The 23,915-nt window shown below is 48.3% G+C and overlaps 1 protein-coding gene across 4 annotated transcripts in view; it reads left to right on the forward strand.

Moving 5' to 3' along the window:
- Nucleotides 1-23,915, forward strand: part of VDR (vitamin D receptor) — a 65,856-nt gene that overhangs the window by 14,558 nt on the left and 27,383 nt on the right. For 2 of the 4 annotated variants that reach the window (XM_058433652.1, XM_058433653.1), the window contains exons 4-6: nt 4,708-4,912; nt 7,431-7,511; nt 11,331-11,478. In XM_058433652.1, the coding sequence (XP_058289635.1) occupies nt 4,882-4,912; nt 7,431-7,511; nt 11,331-11,478 (260 nt within the window). In that variant the 5' untranslated portion in view covers nt 4,708-4,881. The remainder of the gene's footprint in view (nt 1-4,707; nt 4,913-7,430; nt 7,512-11,330; nt 11,479-23,915) is intronic. The other 2 variants (XM_032143869.2, XM_032143872.2) reach the window with 2 other exon arrangements.

A 23,915-nucleotide genomic window follows, 5' to 3' on the forward strand; every position in this document is an offset into this window, starting at 1 on the left:
TGGGATAAGCTCCTTGACCTCTGAGGAGCAGGAGTGCTTCCTGCTGTGTGTTTTAGAATCCCTCCCCGCCTTGTTTCGTGGCAGTGAAATGCCTCTTGGTCCTGTCCAAGTGTGTCTTTCACTGATTTTTTGAATCATGTTCTAGTTGCTTGGTCCTGCCACATGGGTCCAGTGTTCATTTGAGCATAACTGTACTAAATCCTTTTTCTAGATCAGTATAATAAAGGAGTGATGTGCAATTAAAAAAAAAAAACAAAAAACAGTGGCTCAGGCCTATGTGGACTCGGGCTGAGGGTCCCAGCGTTAAGACAGATGCTTAGCCTGGAGGGAGGCATGCAGGCACACTGGAAGCTGGGCTTGGGAATGGCTTGGAAGCAGCTCTCTCCTGCTGTCATGAGCTGCATTTTTGTTTTTGTTTTTGTTTTTAGAGAAAATCCCATTTAGCCATCAGCTGCACTAACACTAGCAGTAGTTTGGGTCTCCCCAAAGAAGGGCTGGACCTACTCTCTCCCTTTGGTGATGCCCCAGTTTCTATTTCTTGGTCTCCAAGTCACTGAACAAATAGCCTCGTTGTCTCATCAACTTTTCCCTGTAGCAGATATCCTTGGGAAGTACCCCCGTGCTAGTGTCTCAGGAAGACCCACCCGGAGTAGAGAAAGCTCAGGCCAGGCATATTCCTCTAAAGTACTCCCTGTCTAGAGTCCTTGTTCATGTCTTTGGCCACAGGAGCTGAAGCCAGGAGCTGGCGTTGGTCGGGCAGGAGCATGTGGGTGATCCTAGCGACATTTTTGTTTCTCTGTGTTGACTGTAAGGATGTAGTCCACGCTGGGTGGACCTGCTGCAGTCTGCATCAGGCCTCCTACAGGAATTCTCAGCCCCAAAGGGAGAGCACACACCTGCTTCCATGGCCCATTCCTACCCCACACCACACCTTCGCCCTGAAGCTGCTCAGGCAGGCCATTGGGGGTCCTGGACTCAGCCAGGCTGGAGGTGAGACAGTACACTCCCTTACCGTGTGACCTTGGATGTGTCACTTCGTCTCTGATTACCTCAGAGGAGACTGAGAAGAGACTGAAGCCATCAGAGAGGAAGTGACGTGTCCAAGGTCACACGGTAAGGGAGTGTACGTTCTTGTTTTCATTGATTTTCTTAGAATTTTTTCTTTTCATTTGTAGCTGATACATAATAATTGTACATATGGAATACAGAGTGATATTTCAATATGGGTACGCAATGTGCAGTGATCAAATCAGGGCAATTCGCTTATGTATTGCCCCAAACATTTATCATTTCTTTGTGTTGTGAACATTCAAAATCTTCTTTCCTAGCTTTTGGGGAATAGAAGGTAAATTATAGTTAACCACAGTCACCCTGCAGTGTTGCAGAAAACCAGAATCCATTCTTCCTGTCCAGCTTTAATTTGGTATTTTTTAACCAACCTCTCCCCATCTTCCCCTCCCTGCCTCCCATCCCAGCCTCTAAATACCCATGGTTCTACTTTCATGGCCTCCGTTTCTTCAGTTGTAAAACCAGAGAGATTGGACTGCACCTTCTAAATGGGCCAGTCCCCTATGCGTCACCGGCCACTCTCCAGCAGTGACGGGCATTGCCTGCCTGTTACCTGGAGAGCAGTAATCAGCCCAGAAATCTTGTTGACAAAGCTAAGGGCAGAGTTTCCATTGGAAAAAAGCAGCTTGCAGGAAAAATTGTTGATAAGAAGTGGAAATCTATCTAAGTAAGCCATGTATCTCCTGCCCCACTGCCTGAGGCCTCATGGGCTCCCCGCTCTGAGTCCTGCCACGCTCCAAGAAGCTGCTAGATCTCCCCAGAGTGGCCTTGGTGAATGAGAGTATGTAGCCTGGTTTCCATGGAGTGACCCACTGGCCCTGTGATATGGTTTGGCTGCGTCCCCACCGAATCTCAACTTGAATTGTATCCCTCGGAATTCCCACGTGTTGTGGGAGGGACCCAGGGGGAGGTAATTGAATCATGGGGGCCAGTTTTTCCCATGCTATTCTCATGACAGTGAATAAGCCTTATGAGATCTGATGGGTTTAGCAGGGGTTTCCACTTTTGCTTCTTCCTTGTTTTTCCCTTGCCACTGCCATGTAAGAAGTACCTTTCACCTTCCGCCATGATACCGAGGGCTGCCAAGCCATGTGGAATTGTAATTCCAATTAAACCTCTTTCCCTTCCCAGCCTCAGGTATGTCTTTATCAGCATCGTGAAAACAGACTAATACACGCTGATACTGCAGGGGGTGTCAGTCCATGGCTTTTAGCAGGTTCTCAAAGGTGATGCATAGTCCCAAAAGGGTTAATGAAGAACAAGCTTCAGGGGTAAACTCCTTCCTACAACTACTGTGTCATCAGCCACTGAATTTCCCATCATTCAGTCAGTCATAACTAGTGAGCCTCTTAAATGTTCTTAGAGGTTCTTAGAGCTGCGTTGCTGGGGCCCAGCCTCCTCTGGAAAGAGCCAAGTAGCAGACAGAGGAGGCGGCAGCCCTGCTGGGAGCACACCCAGCAGTCACACTCCTCCATGGGCCCTTTCCATAGAACAGACGCTGTTCTCTCCAGGTGCAGGCCACAAAGGCGGACGCTGTCTGCGCTACCACCTTACTCACTTTTCTTGTGGGGATCCTGACCAAACCTGGGAAGTTGACGGAGTCTAAATCAAAATTAAGTGTAACGCAGGTTATCTTCTGCTGCTCCTCCCCTGCAACTTCACTCACAACATAAGCATTATAGAGTGTTCTATTTTTATGATAATTTTCTGACTGATAGAAGTGAAGTGTCTTAGGGCTTAGTGTCTTAGAACTAAGAGTCTTAGAAAAAGGGATCCTTTTTATTTTAATTTTTCTTTTCTTCTTCTCCTTTTTTTTTTTTTTTTTTTGAGACGGAGTTTTACTCTTGTCGCCCAGGCTGGAGTGCAATGATGCGATCTCTGCTCACTGCAACCTCTGCCTCCCTGGTTCAAGAGATTCTCCCGCCTCAGCCTCCTGAGTAGCTGGGATTACAGGCACTGGCCACCAAAGCTGGCTAATTTTTGTATTTTTTTTTTTTTTTTGGTAGAGACGGGGTTTCACCATGTTAGCCAGGCTGGTCTCGAACTCCTGACCTCAAGTGATCCGCCCGCTTTGGCCTCCCGAAATGCTGGGATTACAGGCATGAGCCACCGGGCCCGGCCAGGGCTCCTTTTTCTAATGTGCATATGGTACCATATGGTGGCCCCCTAAGCCCTCCTCTAGAGCTCCTGTATGGATGGCCTGGTAGCTTTGTCTAACATGACTACAAAGAGCTATCCAGGAGCAGCCATTGAAAGCTATGGGGGGCTATCCCATCTGTGCATGATACAGAGCTTTCTAAGCATAGAGCCATCCAAAGAGAGTGGATTGCCGTGGGAGGTGGTTCTCCGCTAGGAAAATTATTCAAGCATGGGCTAGAAAACTGTTTGGCTGGAATATTACAGAAGAAATTTAAGATGATTGGACTAGGTGGTGCTGTTGCCTTCCAGTCTTGAGATTTTCTGAGCTGAATGTTGTCTATTGAGTTTTACTGTGGACGTTGTGGTCTGTAGAAAATAATTTCCAACCATTCTTACCCATATTTAAAAGATGTGTGTATGAAGGAGCTGGGGAGACAATCAGGGCAGGCAGCGGTTTGGATATGTTCTATTTATACAGTAAACCTTCTCCACTCCCCATTAGTATCGCTCTGTTCCCTGTCAGCTTCTTCTGGGAGGGACTGAGACTGTTCTGGACAAAGAAAATGGATACATGTTGGGGATGGTGGAGAAGGAAGAGAGGGTATCACCCTAGCTGGCCATGATACTGTTATGCCTGAGTTAAGCACCAGAATAAAGAGATGACAAAAGTCAGGTAGGTCATGCAGTGCTCAGCACTCGATGGGGCAGAGTTTAATGGATGATGAAAGGAAAAATAGCAAGACAAGGGTGTGTACACACAAGTACGTGTGCAGTTGCGGCTGGCGGACACACAGGCATATCTTCTCCTAGAAAAGCCCAACACGTGGTTGACTCTGTGTGTGGCAACTTTAGGAAGAAGAATTGTCTCCCACTCTGTGGGGAAATAGCTTAGCTTTCCATTTCTTTCTAGAAGGAGTGGGAACTTTGGAACAACGTCAACAATTAGAAAGCCCAGTTTGGATCACCCCAGTCCCAACCTGGCGGAAAGAGGACCCCTCTCCTGGGGTTGATTAGGGGCCACATCTTTTGTGCCCTTCCTGCTCATTGGCATCTGAGGATGAGTGAGTCTCACTCACTGAGGCATGAATGTTGGGGTTCATCTGGCTAATGAGGGATCAGGGAGAAAGCTTCATCTCATTTAAGGTCTTCTTGCCTGGCGTGGCTCACACCTGTAACCCCAGCTACTTGAGAAGCTGAGGTGGAAGATTGCTTGAGCCCAGGAATTAGAGGCTGCAGTGAGCTGTGATTGTGCAACTGCACTCTAGCCTGGGTAACAGAGGAGACCTTGTCTCTTAAAAAGAAAAAAAAAAATAGTGCTTCTCATGATGGGAATTCCAGTCTTGGAGTTGCATGCTCTCGGAGCTAGAAAAGACATTAGTGGTCAGACTTCTTGTCCACTCCATGGCCCTTCTCAGAGTCACAGCTTTACCACCCTTAGGAGGGTCCAGTCAATGTGAAGTTAAACTGAGCCATGAGGGACTTTGATTTTTGTCTTCCCAGGGCTGTGCCCAGGACACCTGGCAGTTGCCACCCTGCAAGACTGCCATAGGCGAGACGGCCCCGGGGATGCCCATTTAACAGAAGCTGCCGCAAGATGGGGCCGCCTGTGGTGTGGGCTGACAGGCAGACGTGTAGGAGAGGCAATGGTTGTGGCTTCAGTGACTGGAAGGAAACATGTTATCTTCTCATTTCTTGCTAAGGCAAGGTCAGGACTGGGGTCAGGGTCGGGCAGGGTTTTTGATGTGGGATGCAGGCCCTGGAGGGATGGAAGCCAGGGGCTTTCTACAGAGTTGAGCTCCTCCCCTTCTGCTTCTCTGAGGCTCAGTGCTGGGGGTTTGGTATTTCTAAAGCAGGGTCAGGAGAGGGTTGCTCTGGGGACGGTCCCAGCAAAAGCAGTGGGATGTTCTGTGTACTCAGAACATGAATTGCTGGTGGGGTGGGCGTGTGACGTGGCAGAGGGCAGGTATTAAGCAGTTTTTCCACCTGTCCTCTTTTCCACCTTATGTCTTTGCCCCACTTTCCTATAGGCTTGCACTTGGACTTAGAGGCTGAATCTAGGCTATCTCTCCTAAAAGGAGCGTCCAGTATTGGAAAGTTGAGTGAGGAGGAGAGGCCCAGCTATTGAATGGGATTTTCCCGGATGAGAGGGGCTGGGTGACAGAAAGTGGATGGATCCTGGCTGAGGCCTGCCATGCCTTGGCCTGGGGATCCTTGGAAGGAAAAGAACAATCCCCAGGTTCTTCCTTCATGACCTGGGGATTGTTCTCTGCATGGCTCCCAACCTAGTGGAAGTGAAAGGTGTCCAGGGCTTAGGATCGCAGAAATGACTCACAGCTAAGCTACCTAGATTCAAATCCAGCTCCAAAGACGATCACCTTCCCTGCATCTCAGTTTCCACCCCTAAGATAGGGGCAATAAAGTACCCACTGGAGGAGGCTCTTGTGAGAGTGAAGTGAGTGAGGACACAGGGAAACCATGGAGCAGGGCCCAGTGTGGCGCAGTAGGCATCTGCTCTGATGATTATCATTGGAGAAGGACCCAGTTGGGCACTGCAATCAGCCTGTCCTCGTTTGGCCCCAGGAATCACCACTTGCCTAGCTGTGGGACCCTGGGCAAGTCACTCAGAGTGCTCTGAACTTTGGCTTTGCTACCTGTAAAGTAGGACTGCTCCCTGCCTCACAGAACTGTGTGAGGGCTAAATGAAATAAGGTATGCAGAGCTTAGCAGGCCTGGCATGTAGTAAATACTCCAGAAACATTTTTTTTAAGTTCCAGGGCAGTGGTCTACCTGGATGTCACCTCTGACCTCTGAAAACCACAAGGATTGAGGATAGGAAAGCAGTGCTCCTTTCTGCATCCACCTTGTCCCCACCTCACCTTCCTGAGCACCAGGAAAGGAGCCTGAGGAATCAGGAAGGCCAGAGGAGCCCTGCAGAGCGTGGTCAGCTGGGAAGGACTTGGGCAGCAGGAGCAGAGGGGGCACGGGAGGGCCTGGGTTGGGGGTACAGGGCAGCATGCCTGTCCTCAGCAGACACCTCCCACTGCCCATGCTTCTTGGTGGGGTGGGCCAGCCCAGCTTAGGTTATCTTGGCTCATTGTCCACTGGTGTTTTCCTCAGATGCTCCCTGGGAGCTGGCAGTGCTGGAAGGGGTGGCAAGTGGCCTCAGCCGGCTCACAGTTCTGGGACTGGGCCCAGGTCTTGGAAGCCCCTTGAGCTCTCCCCCTTCCCTGCTGAGGCCACTGGAAGACAGAGGTCTCCAAAGAAAGACAAAAGCTGGGGTCTAGACATACCCCATCTGGGGTCTGACTTAGAGGTGACCTTTGCCAGGGTCACCTCCTGTTGGCATCAGAGAAGGAAAGAAGTGTGTGTGTGTGTCTGTCTGTTTGTCTACATCTGCAGGTGGACAAGCAGGGCTGGGTGTGAGTGGAAGTGGAAAGGATAGTATTCTGCCCATCCCTCCTTCCTGGCCCCCCCAGCCAGCTGCTAAGATCCAGAGTCTGGGCAGCAGAGTAAACCCTACTGCAGCTGGGGGTGTTGAGCGTGTCTGGGGAAGAGCTAAAAGTGGCAGAAAACATCCTGTTTGAAAGCAATGCATTGCCGTATTTAACCCTTGCAGCACCTGCTCCGCCTACACCCAGTCTCCACAAACAGGAGATCTCAGACACCTGCCTTTGAAGCTGTCCCAAGAGACCAAGGCTGTGGGGCCGTCATCCAAGCCCGCCCCATTCCCAGCTCCTGTGCGGCTCCTCCTCTGCCCTGCCTCAGGCAGCCGTCTTCCCGCTCTTAGCAGCGGGCCACATGGCCCAGTTGCTCTGCTTCCTGAGCTGCCTACAATCTGGAGATGGAGGGGGTAGTGAGAGTGTGGGTCTCCCTAAGGAAAAGGCCCTTCCTCCCTCCTGACACCCTGGGCTGTGAGAGGAGAAGGGGTGCCTAGGCGGGAGGCTGTTTCCTTCTGCCTGGGGCTGGTTGCCGCCACCCCTTCCCACAGCTCCTGCTACTCCCTGCCTCGAGGGAGGGCCATCCTGGCTGCTGCCCAGCCTCCACCCCCACACCCCTGCCAGCGATGACATGGCATGCCTGCCCCCAAGAAGCCACTTCTGTTTGCAGTCCCTGATCTGGGGACTAAAGTCCCTGGAAAGAGCCTCTCGTGCCCACTTCCTTAGAGACTGGGGAGGCGGTCAGCGCTCCGCCTTAGATAAAAGGTTTCCCCTTCTCCATTTCAGAAGGCTTTGGGTCTGAAGTGTCTGTGAGACCTCACAGAAGAGCACCCCTGGGCTCCACTTACCTGCCCCCTGCTCCTTCAGGTAGGTGCTTCCTCACCAGCCACAACTTCCCTGGCTTTCTGTTTTCAAGGGGCGGCGGGGAGGGGCGGCATAAGAAGGCGGTGGGCAGGGGAAGGAAAGGATACCACCCAGGATTTTGCAACGTGGGTCCCGGGCCAGCAGAATCTGCAGCTGAGATGCATGAGTGTGTGGGGTGCGGGTGGGAGTTCAGAGAAGGGCTCAGGAGATGGGGCTTGCTGGCCCCGGCCACAACCCTGGCTGGGCTCTCCTGTGCGTCTGATGTTTCCTATCCAGCCCCCGTCTCCTCTTTCTCTTTCCTGCCTTCTTTAGTCTCTGCCTGTCATTCCTGGGACGTTCAGCTCTCAAGCCGCGGAGGCTTGGACATCTCCACATGTAGACTCTGGTCCTGGGCGCTGGCTTCTCGATAGCAGCAAATAACCTCAAGCAGGGTCGGGTCTTCTGTCAGCTCCCCTGAAATGGTCTCGTTCACTGTGGGCCTCTGGCTGCTCGATCCAGCCTTTCCAGCCTTCACCCCCAGACTTCCTGATGTCAGGGCAGCACCCCACCCCATTGCAGGACTGCCCCATTGCTGTGCTGTGGTAGTATGTTTTTCCAACTCGCTTGCATCATAGCATCTCCAGATGAGCCCACGTGATGCTGAACATGTGTTGACTGATTTAACAGATATTCCTTCCTACCCCCCATTTGATTTCTCTGTTTTCCACGAAATCCACCGGATACTTGGGAGCCTGGATGACCCAGACTCTGTAGCAACACCATGATGACTCGGAGCTGCAGCATCTCAGTTCACCCAGGGTTAAGCCACAAGCATCCTGGACGGTTTCCCCTATTACCCCACAATGATATTGGGCCTCCGAGATGCTGGCCACATCTTGCATGTGTGCTATGTTCTAAAACCTGCAGGCGTCAGCTTGGACTTGGGATGGTCTTTGGGGACAATGTTGATAGACCCACAAGCACTTTTTCTATTTTGAATTGTTTTTAAATTATGAAAAGTTTTATATATTCAGAAGGGCATGCAAACACAGATGTACAAAACATAGATGTAGTGTTTTGATAATAATAATAAGAAGAATAAGATACCATACGCTCACTACTCAGAGAAACAGAATACTGCTACTATATAATGCACACCCCTCCCTGATGTCATCTCCCCAAAGGTTTCTGTTAATCATTCCTTTGTTCTTTTTTTCTGAACTTTTCTTATAGGTTCAGGGGGTACCTGTGCAGGTTTGTTACAAAGGTATATTGCACGATACTGAGGTTTTGAGTATGAATGAATTGTTTCCCAGGTAGCGAGCATAGTACCCAATGGGTTGTTTTTCAGCCCCTGCCTCTGTCCACTTGTATTCCAGTGTCCATTGTTCTCATCTTTATGTCCATATGTACATGATGTTTAGTTCCCACTTATAAGTGAGAACATGTGCTATTTGGTTTTCTGTTTCTGGGTTTATTTCCTTAGGATAATGTCTCCAGCTATACCCATGTTGCTGCAAAGGAAAAAGGACATGATTTTGTTCTTTTTTATGCTTGCATAGCATTTCAGGGTGTGTGTGTATGTGTATATATATATATAAATATATATATATAAAGAAAATACAGTATATGTGTGTATATACACACATATACTGTATACACAGTATACACACATATACTGTATATACAGTATACATACATATACTGTATATACAGTATACACACATATACTGTATATACAGTACACACACACATATACTGTATATACAGTACACACACATATACTGTATATACAGTATATACACATATACTGTATATACAGTATACACACACATATACTGTATATACAGTACACACACACACACATATACTGTATTTTCTTTATCTAGAAATAAAATACAGAGTTGATGGGCACCTGGGTTGATTCTGTGTCTTTGCTATCGCTGCAATGATCTTTGTTCTTTTTCTGAAAGTGCTTCTCTCTTTATATATAGGTATATATTTATACTTGCTAAACTTTAATGTACATATAGTTCCTAAACTTTAATATATACATTAAATATGTATTTATATATTTAATGTATATATTATATATACATTAAATATGTATTTATATATTTAATGTATATATTATATATACATTAGAGTTTAGCAAGTATAAATCTAGCTGTGAAAGAAATTAGCAATACTGTCACTATTACTATTAGGATAGTTCAAAAGTAATTGCGATCTTTGCCATTATTTTTGATGGCCAAAACCACAATTACTTTTGCACCAACCTAATACATTAAGGTTTCCAGGAAAAGAAAAGCTAAATGAGGTTAGGGAATCTCCGAAGTCTATGACCGGGATTCCCTCTGTCCCTTTGAGACTGATGATAACATATTCTTGCTTATCTGCACCACTTCTTTCCCTCGGTGTGAAGCTCTTCGGGGAATTTTTAGAAAGTATTTGTTTTATTCATTTGGCAGTAGCAGTTTCTAGACATATCTTAAGGTTTGGGCCTCTCTCGGCCTCATTTGTAAAGGGGATGATGATAATAGCGTCTACACCATGGAGTGGTATGAAGGTAAAATAAGACTTAATGAGCTTTGGTATTCCACACCCTAGGTCAGAGATCATGGGCCTAGTCATCGAAAAGGAGCTCAGAGCCTCCCAAGGGCCCCCGGAATCTGCCTCTGTCACCCAGGGGCAGGAGGAAATGGTACCCTGGGGTGGAGTGGGTTCTTGTCTCTTCTTTCCCGGCTTTCTCTCTTATTTTTCTTCTGACATGAAGGACCCTTTGCCTAGGGTCAAAGGGGTCACTGAAACCTGTAATGACCCTTTTGAGGATTCAGATACAACTGGGAGAACTGGGAGGCAGCAGGGTCTGAAAGCATTTTAGGGCAGTCTGAGGTATCCCAGAATCATCTCTGAGTCTGACAGTAGACGGGATCAGACGCAGCAGGCAAAGCCGGGGGCCCAGTTTTGGCTAATGAAAGAGTCAAGCCAGCTGCTTTCTGAGAAGGCCTTCCCAAAGCTGTGGCCTTTCGTTCCCTCTGTCTCTTCTCCTTTTCCTCAAGTATGAAATCCATCTCTAGATGATAATGCCTGTTTATAAAAAGCATCTCTGAAAACACAATTGTGTAGGACTCACATGACCCAGAAGGACATTCAAAATAATGTTTTAAGCATTATTGCCAAAAAAAAGGGGGGGGGAATTATCTTGAAATTTTGATTGTCTTGGTACCAGAACATCAGGGGCATAAGCCTATTAGCCCTGAGCTTTATGGTTGCGAGGAGCTGGGCTGGAATGACCAGGGCACCTAAATCCTCAATTCCCCTCACCCTCAGGAAGAAGAGACCTGAGGGTTTCTCTCCACATGTAGGTGCTGAGGCTGAGGGAGGACTCTTGTTTTCCCTTGGAGGGGGCGTTGGGCAGGATAGAAGCCCCTGACCTGGTTCAGGTCTGTGCCTGAGGCAGAACTAGTGCCAGTAGTATGCATGGGTTCATGCATATGATCCTTACACCCTGGAAGTAAAACACCTCTTCCAGTGCAGACAGCGGGGGCATGCAGAGGTGAACCACTAAACCCAAATTAACCTGACAGATGCAACATCTGAAACCAGGCAGCTGATTCCAAGCCATGCTCTGAGCTAGCTGTGCAGGGAGAATCATGTATGAGGGCTCCGAAGGCACTGTGCTCAGGCCTGGGGCCTGGGGAGATGCCCACCATTGCTGAGCTCCCTGGTGGTAGGGGGTGGGGGCGGTGGGATGAGGCTGGGGGTGGGTGGCACCGAGGATGCCAGCTGGCCCTGGCACTGACTCTGGCTCTGACCGTGGCCTGCTTGCTGTTCTTACAGGGATGGAGGCAATGGCGGCCAGCACTTCCCTGCCTGACCCTGGAGACTTTGACCGGAATGTACCCCGGATCTGTGGGGTGTGTGGAGACCGAGCCACTGGCTTTCACTTCAATGCTATGACCTGTGAAGGCTGCAAAGGCTTCTTCAGGTGAGCCTTCCTCCCAGGCTCTCCCCAAGGGAAAGGGAGGGAGAAGAAGCAAGGTGTTTCCATGAAGGGAGCCCTTGCATTTTTCATCTCTTTCCTTACAATATCCATGGAACATGCGGCGCTCACAGCCACAGGAGCAGGAGGGTCTTGGTGAGTGGTATCTTCTTTTCCCTCCTCTCAGCCCCAGATCTTCCTCTGACTCACTTGGAAATCACTTTCCTGAGGTTGCTGTGTGGGTCTCTATCTTTCCATTACACCTGTGACCCACAGCCTCCTGCAGCAACCCGTGTGTCCATCCTTCCAGAGTGAACCTCCTGCCTGTTGATCACAGCTTCCTCACCCAAGAGACAGGCATGTCTTTGGGGAAAGCCCAAGAACTTGGCTTCAGAGCTTGCCTTCCCATCCAATCCAAACTGTTCCTTGGAACAAGGGAAATGGCACCTCTTGTCGGATCATCACGATCTGTACCCATATCTTCACCCAAGGACTGTTTGTCCTGGCCTGAAAGCCAACCTTGGAACACCCAGGCAGTGTCAGGAATGTACCTGCATTCCTGTTTGATCAGGGCCAGTTTCTTTACCAACACACTCCCCTTACATGAGTCCAGAATTACAGATGTGAAAGGTGTGGGAAAAGCACTGGAGGTTCCCATTCAAAGCCAGGGTGGGAGGGTGGGAAAGGGATGAATTGGGGCAGGAACTGGGAATCATGAGATATTAGCATTTGGCGTGTATTGGAGAGAGACAGAGAGTAGCCTGAAAGAAGGCAGCCAAAATAGATCTTCTGTCTAGCGGTCTAGACTGGAGGTGGCTATGGCAGGGCTCTAACCATCAAATGAGGAAAGCACAAATCAAGTCCAGAGGAGGATGCTGAGATTGGCTTGGTTGTTGTCTAAACCGGAGTGCTCTTCTCGCCTTGGGGGCACAGTGAATTCAAGTCCAGGCGCTTGTATGGGACTTTTACTCAAGGACTTGGGGGCTCTCTGTCAACACAAGCTCCTGATTCACCTGCCCTCTGCCTCAGGAATCAGCAGGCCCAGAGTTTCATGGCCTTGAGCAATTGCTGGGCAGCGGGGTTTCTGTGGGTGCTAATTGCCTGTTTGGCCTGGCGCTGGCTGCCCGCTTGGCTTCCCCGCAGCCTACTCCCCAGCTCGGGGAACCAGACAAGCAGCATCGCTGGCTCTAAGTCGTGTTGCTGCTTTTGCCAATCCTCGGGCCTGAGGTCCACACGTCCTGCAGGGTGGGCCTTCTAGAGCCCCAGTTGTGTGTCCCAGGTGACACATGGACCCTTTCCTGCCAGGTCCTGGGACTTGGGGGGCTGCCTTGAGTGCTAATGAGAGGGGAATCTAACACACACCTCAGAGCCTGCTTACTACCATGAAACCCATCAGAAAGGCGTGGTCTGGAGTGCTGGCCATGGCAATAATTTATGGGACGTCCTTGCTCAAATGGATGTCCTTGACATCTCTAGGTTTTCGTTAACTCACTAACGGCATGCATGTATTGATATCCACCCCCTCTGCTACATAGTGTTAATCTGAGGATTAATGAGATGACATGTAAAAAAGTGCTTTGAAAAACACTTTTTCAGTCTGATGAAAAAAGCTGAGATTTTTTATCCTGATGGGCCACTACTGCTGCCCTTCGTGGAACCACGCTCTCATAAAATAAACAAAAGCCTCGCAGCCAGCCAGCCAGCCACTTTCCTCGTGTGTGTGTGTGTGTGTGTGTGTGTGTGTGTGTGATTTTTTTGTAGTGATGGGGCCTCCTTATGTTTCCCAGGCTGGTCTCAAACTCCTGGGCTTAAGCGATCCTTCCATCTTGGCCTCCCAAAGTTCTAGGATTATAGGCATGAGCCACCATGTCTAGCCTTGCGTTTCTTTCACTCATTCCGTCACCAGACTTGAATCCGCATTTATAATCTGGCATTGGGCTAGGAGCTGTCAATATGGAGATTCTCACCGAAGGTCATATCTTGTCAGTCTGCAACCAAAACATTTGGTTATGGAGTCTCTACCCCCAAATCCACTCTCTCCTCCTAGACCTCCTCCCCCCTGAGATCCAGCTCTGGGAAATGAGAATCTTAGGTGGCAGCTGGTTGGGTGGTGACACATTGGAGGCCAGTTCCTCACTGGAGTGGCTCTGACTGCCATGCATCTGTGGTTGCTGCCCTTGGACACACCACTAGGCTGGGAATTCTCAGGACAGGAGCGTGTGAGGCATCTGGGTGGAGGGAGGACAGGTCCTGTCATGCCCCAGGCTGAGTGTGGAAGATGGCAGAATGAACAAGGATGGTATGTTTGTAATCTGTGTCACCGCAGACTGACAGAGTGGCTGTGTTTCTTGTGGACACATGATGCCACCTTAACCCACTCTTAGTCCACCTTGACAAGGGCCATTAGAGTCTGTTGCTGGCTGTTGGTCACAACCACTGCCTGCAATGCCCGGCACTATGGGCTGCAGGCTGGTTTTGTCTTGTGACCCTGTCCTCAGTCTGCCTTACTTAGCTCTTTACTGTCCCTGTCTTGATGACTAAGCCAGGCTGCTACATTCTAAAGAGCCAACATGTCTGTCATCTGTTTGAGGATGTGGATGAAAGAGAATGAGTGGGGTTATCTATGGATTGTTCAAGAGTAATGTTCAGAAACTTGAGGGAAGGTCACTGAAGCTGTCAAGAAAGACAGCTGCAAGGTTCTGAATTTTGTTTGATATGTACATAAACACACACACACACGTTCACACACACACACAGAACGTCAATCTTCATTATTCACGGACTCTGTATTTGCAAATGTGCCCACTTGCTAAAATTTACCAAAATCAATGCTTGCAGCCCCTTTGTGGTCATTTGTGAACATGTGCAGAGCAGTGAAAAATCCGCATGGCTTGGCACCTATCTTCACAATCTATTTAGTGCTACGTTTTTTGCCTTTTTTTGATTTTTGTTGGCGACTTTGCTGTTTAAAACAGTTCCCAAGCGTAGTGCTGCACTGCTGTCTGGTGTTTCTAAGTGCAAGGCCGTGATGTGCCTCACAGAGAAACTATGTGTGTTAGACAAGCTTCCTGCGGACAACAGTGCTGCTGGCTGTTCAATGTTAATAACTCAACAATATCTATTGAATAAGATATCTTTAAACAGAAAATTCACATAAGACAAGGTTATGTGCTGATCAGTTGATGAAAATTTTGTGACCAGAGGCTTGCAGAAACCTCACCCTGTGTTTCCCCCAGGAATAATGTTTCAATATTCACGAATCCAGTGTCCACGGTGACTATAGACCATAACTACCGTGAATAATGAGAATCAGCTATACATACATCATTTCTCCTCTTCTTCCACCCCTGATGCCTGCTTCTCCTTCTTTGCTTCATCCAAATTTTATTTGGAAGTTTTCCATTTTGGTCTGGTCCAAATAGTTGCTTGAGAACCCTGTGGTCACTTATATCTGTTTGTGAAACTCTGACCCTAGGAAGCAAGGACAATGTCAGTGGTCTGTACCTTCTCAGTGGTGGGCGCTGCATCCTTGCATCCTCGGGAACACAGAGATGACAGGAACCAAGTCCTTGCTCTCAAGGAGTTTGCTTGACCATTTCGTGATAGTTATTGATAGACAGCATTGCTTGAATATTGGGTCACTAGCTGTTTTCCAAGCCCTGGAAACCAGTAATCCAATCCCATTTGGCCATTTAGTATTTGGTTTGGCTTCTAAGATAGTTAACTAAACTGCTCTAGGAGCTAGCTCTTATCAAAACGAGTCTAAGACTCATAATCTAGCTGAAATGTGATGATGGTTAGAAGGTTAGAGAGGGATCACAGTTCTATTGATCTATGATCGGGCATTAGAGGCCATTGCCGGTCAATTCCTCCTGCAAGCTATTTCATGTTGCTTGTGCTTCCTGTTATTCTGGAATACAGGGACATCCTCAGAGAAAGACGATATTTCCAGTGTGAATATAAGGTTGGCACAGGCAAGCTTGTAGATGGCCAGACACCTCTTGGCTGTATGTTAACAACTAAAGCATAAGTAATAGCCAGAGGAGGAAAAACATTTGGAATAGGTCTATTCCAAATGATATATATAGTGGATGATCCATATATGTATATGCATGTGGATGAATATGGTCATGGATGGCTTCGTCCAGGGTCTGATATAAAGGGAAAGGTGTAATGGACAGAGAAGAAAATCAGAGGAACCCCTTTGATGAAGAGAATGAAGGTGGATGGTGAGGTTTAAGAGCTGATCCTGGAAGCCAAGATGAGAAACAGGTCATCGTTTGCCTGCTTATCTTGTTTTCTTCCTCCCTGTTGGGATGCTTTAATAAGGACGCTGTGCAGCTGTGCGCTACAAGCTACAAGCCAACAAAGACAGTGCAGAGAAGTGCGTTTTCGCTTCCTAGCTCCAAGGTTCTTGAGGACTTTGTTAATTATGGGTCATGTGGAGTGCAGGGGGCAAAAGGTAGGCTGGCGAGGATCCAGGAAGATGAGGAATGTTCTGGCATTCAGGAAGGTCACCCCACTGATATTTGTAGCTCTTCTAGCAACCTGATGTGAAAGGAAGCAGAGAAATAGGGCAGATGTCCAGGAATTTAAAACTTAAACTGCTTAAAGGAGAGAAAATAGAGAAAAAAGGGAGGAACAGCCACACGGGGTATTCTATGGGCACAAGTAAATGAGTGACCAAGAAGTCAGTGTTGCTGGAGAAACTTTGGCCAGGTCCACTTTGGCAGCTGACCTCCATTCACAGATATTCAAGGATGTGAAGGAAAGAGAATGAGTGGGGTTATCTACGGATGGTCCAAGAATAATGTTCAGAAGCTTGGGTAGAGAAGGCCAAAATGTTTGGAGAGGGAAGGTCACTGAAGCTATCAAGAAAGAAAGCTGCAAGGATAGGATTTTACATTACCTTTTTGTCATTCTTTTATTTCTTTTGAAATTCAGCACTCTAATCAGGGCTCATTTCCATGACTTTGCACTCAGCACACACTTGAGATCTTCCCTGTGCTTGGGTTATACAGGGCCAGTGGAGAGCATGGTCAGATGTGAACCCACACTTCCAAAGCATCCTTCTGGAGACTGCCTGAATCCCTAGAGGGATTTGTCCTAGAGGAGTCCTTCAAACAGCCTCTGCTTCATGCTCCTGGACTTTGGGAAAGGATGTTTTTGGCTGCTGCTCTAGCTTGGATTGAGGGATGGTACACTCCTGATGACGACCATAGTATATATGAAGATCAGTGTATTAGTCCATATTCACACTGCTATAAAGAACTACCCAAGACTGAGTAATTTATAAAGAAAACAGGTTTAATTGACTCATGGTTCTGCATGGATGGGGAGGCCTCAGGAAACTTACAATCATGGCAGAAGGTAAAGGGGAAGCAAGGCCTGTCTTACATGGCAGCAGGAGAGACAGAGAGCAAGTGAAGGGGGAAGTGCCACACTTTAAAAACATCAGATCTTGTGAGAACTCACTCAGTATCACAAGAACAGCAAGGGGGAAATCTGTCCCCATGATCCAATCATGTCCCACCAGGCCCCTCCTTCAACACATGGGGATTACAATTCGAGATGGGATTTGGGTGGGGACACAGAGCCAAACCATATCAATCAGATTCCTTGGAGTCAAACAGTTCTTGATTCTAATTCCACCTTTCACACTTGCTAGCTGTGACTTAAAGCAAGTTATTTAACTTTCCCATGCCTTTTTGTGTCACTTGTAAAACAGGGATAATACCTACCCAAAGGTTGTCGAGAGCATCGGAGATAGTATGCAAAATACTGGCCTAGAAAGCTTCCAATGGTGATAGCTAGTATCATTGTCCCTTTTCAGTATCTTAGTTTTAAAGACAGATGATCCTTTCTTCCTTTTCTCTACCATGGAACTTGGAAAGTATAACTGTGTGATGTGTTGGCAGTGGTCTCTGAAAAGATGTTCCTAAACGGAAGGAGTTAAATATCAGGTATGAAGAGGGAAGGGCTGGGCCAGGGGCTCTGAGAGAGCTTCATGTCAGTCAAAGGCTGGGTAGAACTGGCTGGTGCTCAACAGAACTGGACAGTGGTTGCTGTAACTAGCACAGGGGCTGTGGCTCTAGACATCAGGAGCTACAGCATATAAAACAGCAATATGGTTTCAAACTCTGCTGCCTGCAGGCTCCCATGCTAGGCACCCAGAGAGCAGGCCTAAGACATGGTGTCTGCTTCCAGGGTCTCAAATTCTTAATGAGATGGTTAAAATCTATTTTAAAATCTACTTTCACCCACTCTCAGCACTCCCTCCCACTGCCTCTTTCTGCTAGTTTCTCCTTTCCCTTTATTTAGGGTTTCCTTTGTCCAGGTCTTGTTCCCTTTTCCTTTATTTAGTCCTTACAACTCTCTCTGCAATGTTGCTCCCATTTTACAGATGAGACTAAAGCATGGGAAGGTTAAGTAGCTTGCCCAAGGTTGTGCTTTAAGATTTAAACTCAAACATATCTATCTAACCAAAGACTGCATTTCATTTTTAATGTTTAGGTAGTTATAGTGGGTAGTGGATTTTTTAAATGTAACGTCATAATATGGCTTTTTTTAAAAGCCAACAGTTTAAGAGGATACATAAGTGAAAAGTACATCACCTATCAACCCAATTCTTAGTTCCCTACCTCCTCCAGGAAGCTGTCACTGTTGCCAGCTCATCGTGTTTGCTTCCAGATTCTTTATGTAAAAGTGCATATGTGTGTGTGTGTGTGTGTATGTGTGTGTGCATTCTGCATCTTGGTTTTATCTGCTAAAGAACACTTCTTCAAGCTCATTCCCATTTCAGCATTCTTCCTCTTTCTTTTTCATAGTCACAGAGTATTATATGGAGGTTCTATGAGATAAGAAACCAATGCCTGGCTGGGCGCGGTGGCTCATGCCTGTAATCCCAGCACTTTGGGAGGCCGAGGTGGGTGGATCACTTGAGGTCAGGAGGTCGAGACCAGTCTGGCCAACATGGTGAAACCCTATCTCTATTAAAAATACAAAAAATTGGCTAGGCATGGTGGCACATGCCTGTAATTCCAGCTACTCGGGAGGCTGAAGCAAGAGAATTGATTGAACCTGGGAGGCAGAGGTTGCAGTGAGCCCAGATCATGCTGCTGCACTCCAGCGTGGGTGACAGAGTGAAATTCCGTCAAAAAAAAAAAAAAAAGAAAGAAAAGAAGGAAGGACGGAAAGACAGACAGAAAGAAGAGAGAGAGAGAGAGGAAAGAAAGAAAGAAAGAAAGAAAGAAAGAAAGAAAGAAAGAAAGAAAGAAAGAAAGAAAGAAAGAAAGAAAGAAAGAAAGAAAAAGAAAGAAAGCAGTCCTCTGTCATGGGCATTTAGGTTCAGTCTTTGGCTTCTCCAGACAGAGCTGCAGTAACCACCATTGGGCCCATGGACAGATCTACCCACAGGATAAATACCTGGAAGTGGCTTTACTGTGTTAAAATGTCTGTGTATTTAACATGCTTCACATTGCCAATTGCCCTCCCAAAAAAAAAAAAAGTCTGTGCTCTTTTCTACAGTGCTAACCATCCTTTAATGTTTTTTTAAACCCACCTGAGGAGAACCCCCTGATGCTGCCTCTCACATACATGTAGGCCCCTACATCATTTGATGTGGGTCTTTTTATTCCTTTAGATTTACTGGGGTATAATTGACAAATAGACATGGTCTATATTTCAGGTGCACAACTCGATGTTCTGCTATACATATACATTGTGAAATGATCACCATAATCAAACTCGTAAGCATTCCCAGCACCTCACATAGCTCTTTCAGATCAGGAGCTTTCACTAGTTCCTGTATCCTGAGCAGGTGCCACAATCTCTGTGACACTCAGTGCAGTGGAGATGGAGCCCAGAGGGGATAGTTGACCCTACGCCTGGGTTATGCGACGTGCGTCTCTGCTGGCAGAGGCCACCTACTGGAGAAAGGCCCAACTGTCCCAGGCCTGAGGCCCTGGCCCCAGGCTCTTGATGCTTTTGTGAGGTTTTTGTCTCTTTCTGTTTTGATAAACTGGTCTCTGGCATGAGAATCGGTCAATGTCCTCTCTCACCCCTGGCTTTCTAGAAACTGCATCTATATTTAGCTTGGTTGCCCCACCCCTACCCCCCTTCATGAGCTGGGGTATAAATGCCAACCAACCAGAGGATGACAGGGTCCAGGCTCAGAGAGCAGCTGAGGCAATGGGCTCTCATGGAAACCTGAAGCTCTTGTTTCTCAAATCCAAACCAGCTCACAGGCAATTAGTATTGGGAGGAAGGCAGGGTAGGGTGTGGACCTTCAGGACAAAGCACAGAGCCAGTGCTGGGCAGTCTGGCTGCCCTGACTCCTCGTGGGCAGAGAGTAAATGACAGCCACACATGTGGAAGTGCCCTTGGAAGGCAGGAGAACAGGGAAGAACAGGACCTCTGAGCCAAGAGGATCTGTGGCCCAGCAAACAGACATGTTGGGCCAGACACACCTGAAAGGCCAGCTCTGGGATCTGAGTTCCAGGGAGCCTCTGGGTCCGGCAGTTGGAGCTGGCGAGCAAGCTTTCTGTACCCTCAACACTGACCCCACGCTCCACAGCGTAATGGTGTTCTCTTCCGTTTCAGTGTTCTCGGGCTTCAGATGACAACTCTTAAGCAGAAGCAAGGGCACCAAACTTTTTTTTTTTACCCGCAGTACTTTCTCTTTTATTTTTTATTTCTAGAGACAGGATCTCACTTTGTCACCCACACTGAAGTGCAGTGGCGCAATCTTGGTTCACTGTAGCCTTGACCTTACTGGCTCAAACGATCCTTCCACCTTAGCCTCCCAAGTAGCTGAGACCACAGGCGCATGCCACCATGCCTGGCTAATTTTTTTTTATCTTTTGTAGATACAGGGTTTCACCATGTTGGCCAAGTTGGTCTCGAACTCCTGAGCCTAAGCTATCTGCCTACCTCAGCCTCCCAAAGTGCTGTGCTTACATGCCACTGCCCGCAGTCCCAGTACTTTCTCTTAATTCAGCTCTGCACTGTTTTCTCTTCCTATTCCTTTTTTTTTTTTTTTTTGAGATGGAGTCTCGCTCTGTCGCCCAGGCTGGAGTGCAGTGGCACGACCTCAGCTCACTGCAAGCTCCGCCTCCCAGGTTCATGCCATTCTCCTGCCTCAGCCTCCTGAGTAGCTGGGACTACAGGCGCCCGCCAACACGCCCAGCTAATTTTTTTGTATTTTTAGTAGAGACGGGGTTTCATCGTGTTAGCCACGATGGTCTCGATCTCCTGACCTCTCGATCCGCCTGTCTCGGCCTCCCAAAGTGCTGGGATTACAGGTGTGAGCCACCGCGCCCGGCCTTCGCTTCCTATTCCTAGCCTCATTCCTGTTGTCAGGCAAAGTGGGGCTGAGTGGCAATCTCCAACCCTCCTGTGTATAGTTATCTGAGATGGAGCTTCATATTTAAAGTGACATGAGAAAGATGGTGAAGCAGTGGACTCTCTTTTCAGGCAACCCTGCAGCTGGGGGGACTGCCCCCAAGTGAGGGTCAAAGGCAGGCTCCCTGGAGCCTGGGGAAGGACAGACGGGGCCTCTGAAAGGCCCTGGGGCCTCAAGAAGCTCTCAGCCCCGGGCCTGGTCTGGTGAGAGGCTTTGGCTCACATCACTGTAGGCGGTGGCTGGGCTAGGCTGACGATGTGCTGTCTTCTTGGTGCCCATGGCCTTGCAGGCTTAACAGGAAGAGCTCTGAGCCAGACAAGACAACCAGTGGGAGGACAGAGCAGCCCCTCAGTGACCAGAGCGAAATGCTCGGTTGTTGGAAAAAAAAAAAAAAAAGGAAATGAGAGTTTCTTCTGAAATAGAAAATTCTGGTCCTTGAGTAAGTTTAGACGATTACGGGCATTCTGAGGCCTGAGCATTTGTGGTGAGGGACGAAGCCTCAAGAACCACAAGGGTGGTGGGAGGGACACCAATCTCATGTCCTGGAATATACAGCGGTGCCCTGTGGGGATGATTGTATCTCGTTTCTGGGGAACCCTAACAGTTCCCAAGGTGCTTCCGTATTCTCTTGTCCCTCCAGAAAAGCGGCAGTAAACAAATAGAGGTGAAAGGCAAAAGGCTTTTTGTTTCCACGAAGATGGAAAAAAGCCTGGCGTATAACGTCTCTCTTGTTAGCTACTGCAGGGTCAGGACTGGACCTGAGGCAGGCTAGACTTGGAGCTAAGGAGCCCCTGATAGTCTGGTGCTGCTCCACCTCCTGACAACCCTGGCTCTGCGGTAGGCCCCTTGGGTGATGAGGGTTGTCACAGCAGGGTACCAGAGCCAAGGTCCAAAACCAATAGCAGCTGCTTCCTTGACTGTTGGGTCATTCTTGGCCTTGAGCCACCTGGGGCTGTTTGGGCCGTCAACTTCACTGAGCACTTTAAGTTTCTGGGGTTGAAAACAATCCAGGAAGCTAAAGGCTAAGCCTTAGATCCCTAAGACTTCCAGACCTAGGAGCCTGCACTTCTTGCTGAATATCCTCACCCGTAAGTTTCTTAACCTCAGTGGTCCCACGTATAAAGGGAGGGAGTTACACTGACGGTCTCTTGGGCCCTCTGTGGAACTAAGAATCTGGGCCTGCCTGGGACTGCCAGCAGAGCCCTACTCTGGTCTCTTCTCTATCCCAGGGCCTGAGTCGGTGTGGTCCCCAGCTGTCCATTTGCTAGAGCAAGCTTGTGAATTGATGAGTGCGATTGCCCTCAACCCCGTTTATGTTCTAGTGAATGTGAACAGTGAGTCATGTTTTACCAAGAATCCCAACTAATGCCTGGCCCTGAGCAGATGATGTCAGTGGCTCATCTCCAGGAAGGAAATGGTTGGGGCTGGGCTTTGGCTTGGGAGGCCTGGGCATCTTCACACTCAGCAGTTCCTTGCAAGAAGCTGCTGCTCATGCAGACAGTGATTCCGCCACCATCTTGCCCCAACTATGCCGGAAAAGTGGGACCTACTCCTGCTGGGGCTGGGAGGAGGATCGGACTCTCAGGACATGGATGATGCAAAGCCTCTAGGGAGGTGCCTCAGGGAGGTGTCCTTTGTGCAGCCTCCCAAAGTCCACGTGCTGTGGCTGGCAGTGGGAGAGAATGTTTGAATTAGGAAAATGAGCCCTTAAACTTGCACACTTGTGCACACACACACACAACTTACATAGGCTACAATGGTGCCACTTTTCTTTTTTTATTTTTATTTTTTGAGACAGAGTCTCATTCTGTTGCCTAGTCTGGAATGCAGTGGCACAATCTTGGCTCAGTGAAACCGCCGTCTCCCAAGTTCAAGTGATTCTCCTGCCTCAGCCTCCCGAGTAGCGGGGACTATAGGCATGTGCCACCGTGCTTGGCTAATTTTTGTATTTTTAGTAGAGACAGGGTTTCACTATGTTGGTCAGGCTGGTCTCGAACTCCTGACCTCGTGATCCACCCACCTCGGCCTCCCAAAGTGCTGGGATTACAGGCCTGAGCCACCACGCCCAGCCTCAAGGGTGCCACCTTTCTAGCTAAGAACACTTCAGTAGTTTTCTGGGGTTGTTTTGTTTTGTTTTGTTTTGTTTTTTGAGACAGGGTCTTGCTCTGTTGCCCAGGCTGGAGTGCAGTGGCATGATCTCGGCCTACTGCAACCTCCACCTCCTGGGTTCAAGTGACTCTCCTGCCTCAGCCCCCAGTTCCCAAGTAGCTGGGACTACAGGCATGCACTATCATGGCCAACTAATTTTTGTATTTTTAGTAGAGAGGGGGTTTTGGCATGTTGGCCAGGCTGGTCTCAAACTCCTGACCTCAGATGATCTGCCCACCTCGGCCTCTCAAAGTGCTAGGATTACAGGCATGAGCCACCATGCCCAGCTCTAGTTTTCTGTTCCTACAGAGCTCCTGCTTCCTCTTCCTTTAAAAAAAACCCAAGGCCAGGCCTCAGGATTTCCACCTGCTTGTCTGGCCCCTTCTCTTTCTGGGCAGGTTCTCGGATGTCTAGAGCTATGGTTTGGGCCTTTTCTCCCTTGCATGTACACATCTATCCCCGGAACAGGAGCTATTCCAGTCACAGGTCTCTAGACTCTAGAAGACTCTTCATGCTGAGACGAGCATCCTTACTTCTCATAGCGGCTCATTAAATGTTGTTATGCTGGCTACTCTGGAGATTTCAATATTTAAGAAGGTTTTTTTCTAGGGAAATATACTTGCATTATTTCCTGTGTAATTTTTTTAAATGGGAAGGAGAACAGAGTACTGTAAAAGTAAGTATAAGAGTCAGGGCGTGGCCAGGAGCGATGGCTCACGCCTGTAATCCCAGCACTTTGGGAGGCCAAGGCAGGTGGATCATGAGGTCAGGAGATCAAGACCATCCTGGCTAACATGGTGAAACCCCATTTCTACTAAAAATACAAAAAAAAATTAGCCGGGCGTGGTGGCGGGTGACTGTAGTCCCAGCTACTGTGGAGGCTGAGGCAGGA

Source organism: Hylobates moloch, unplaced genomic scaffold (genome assembly GCF_009828535.3).
Source record: "Hylobates moloch isolate HMO894 unplaced genomic scaffold, HMol_V3 SCAFFOLD_22, whole genome shotgun sequence".
Lineage (NCBI taxonomy): Eukaryota > Metazoa > Chordata > Mammalia > Primates > Hylobatidae > Hylobates > Hylobates moloch.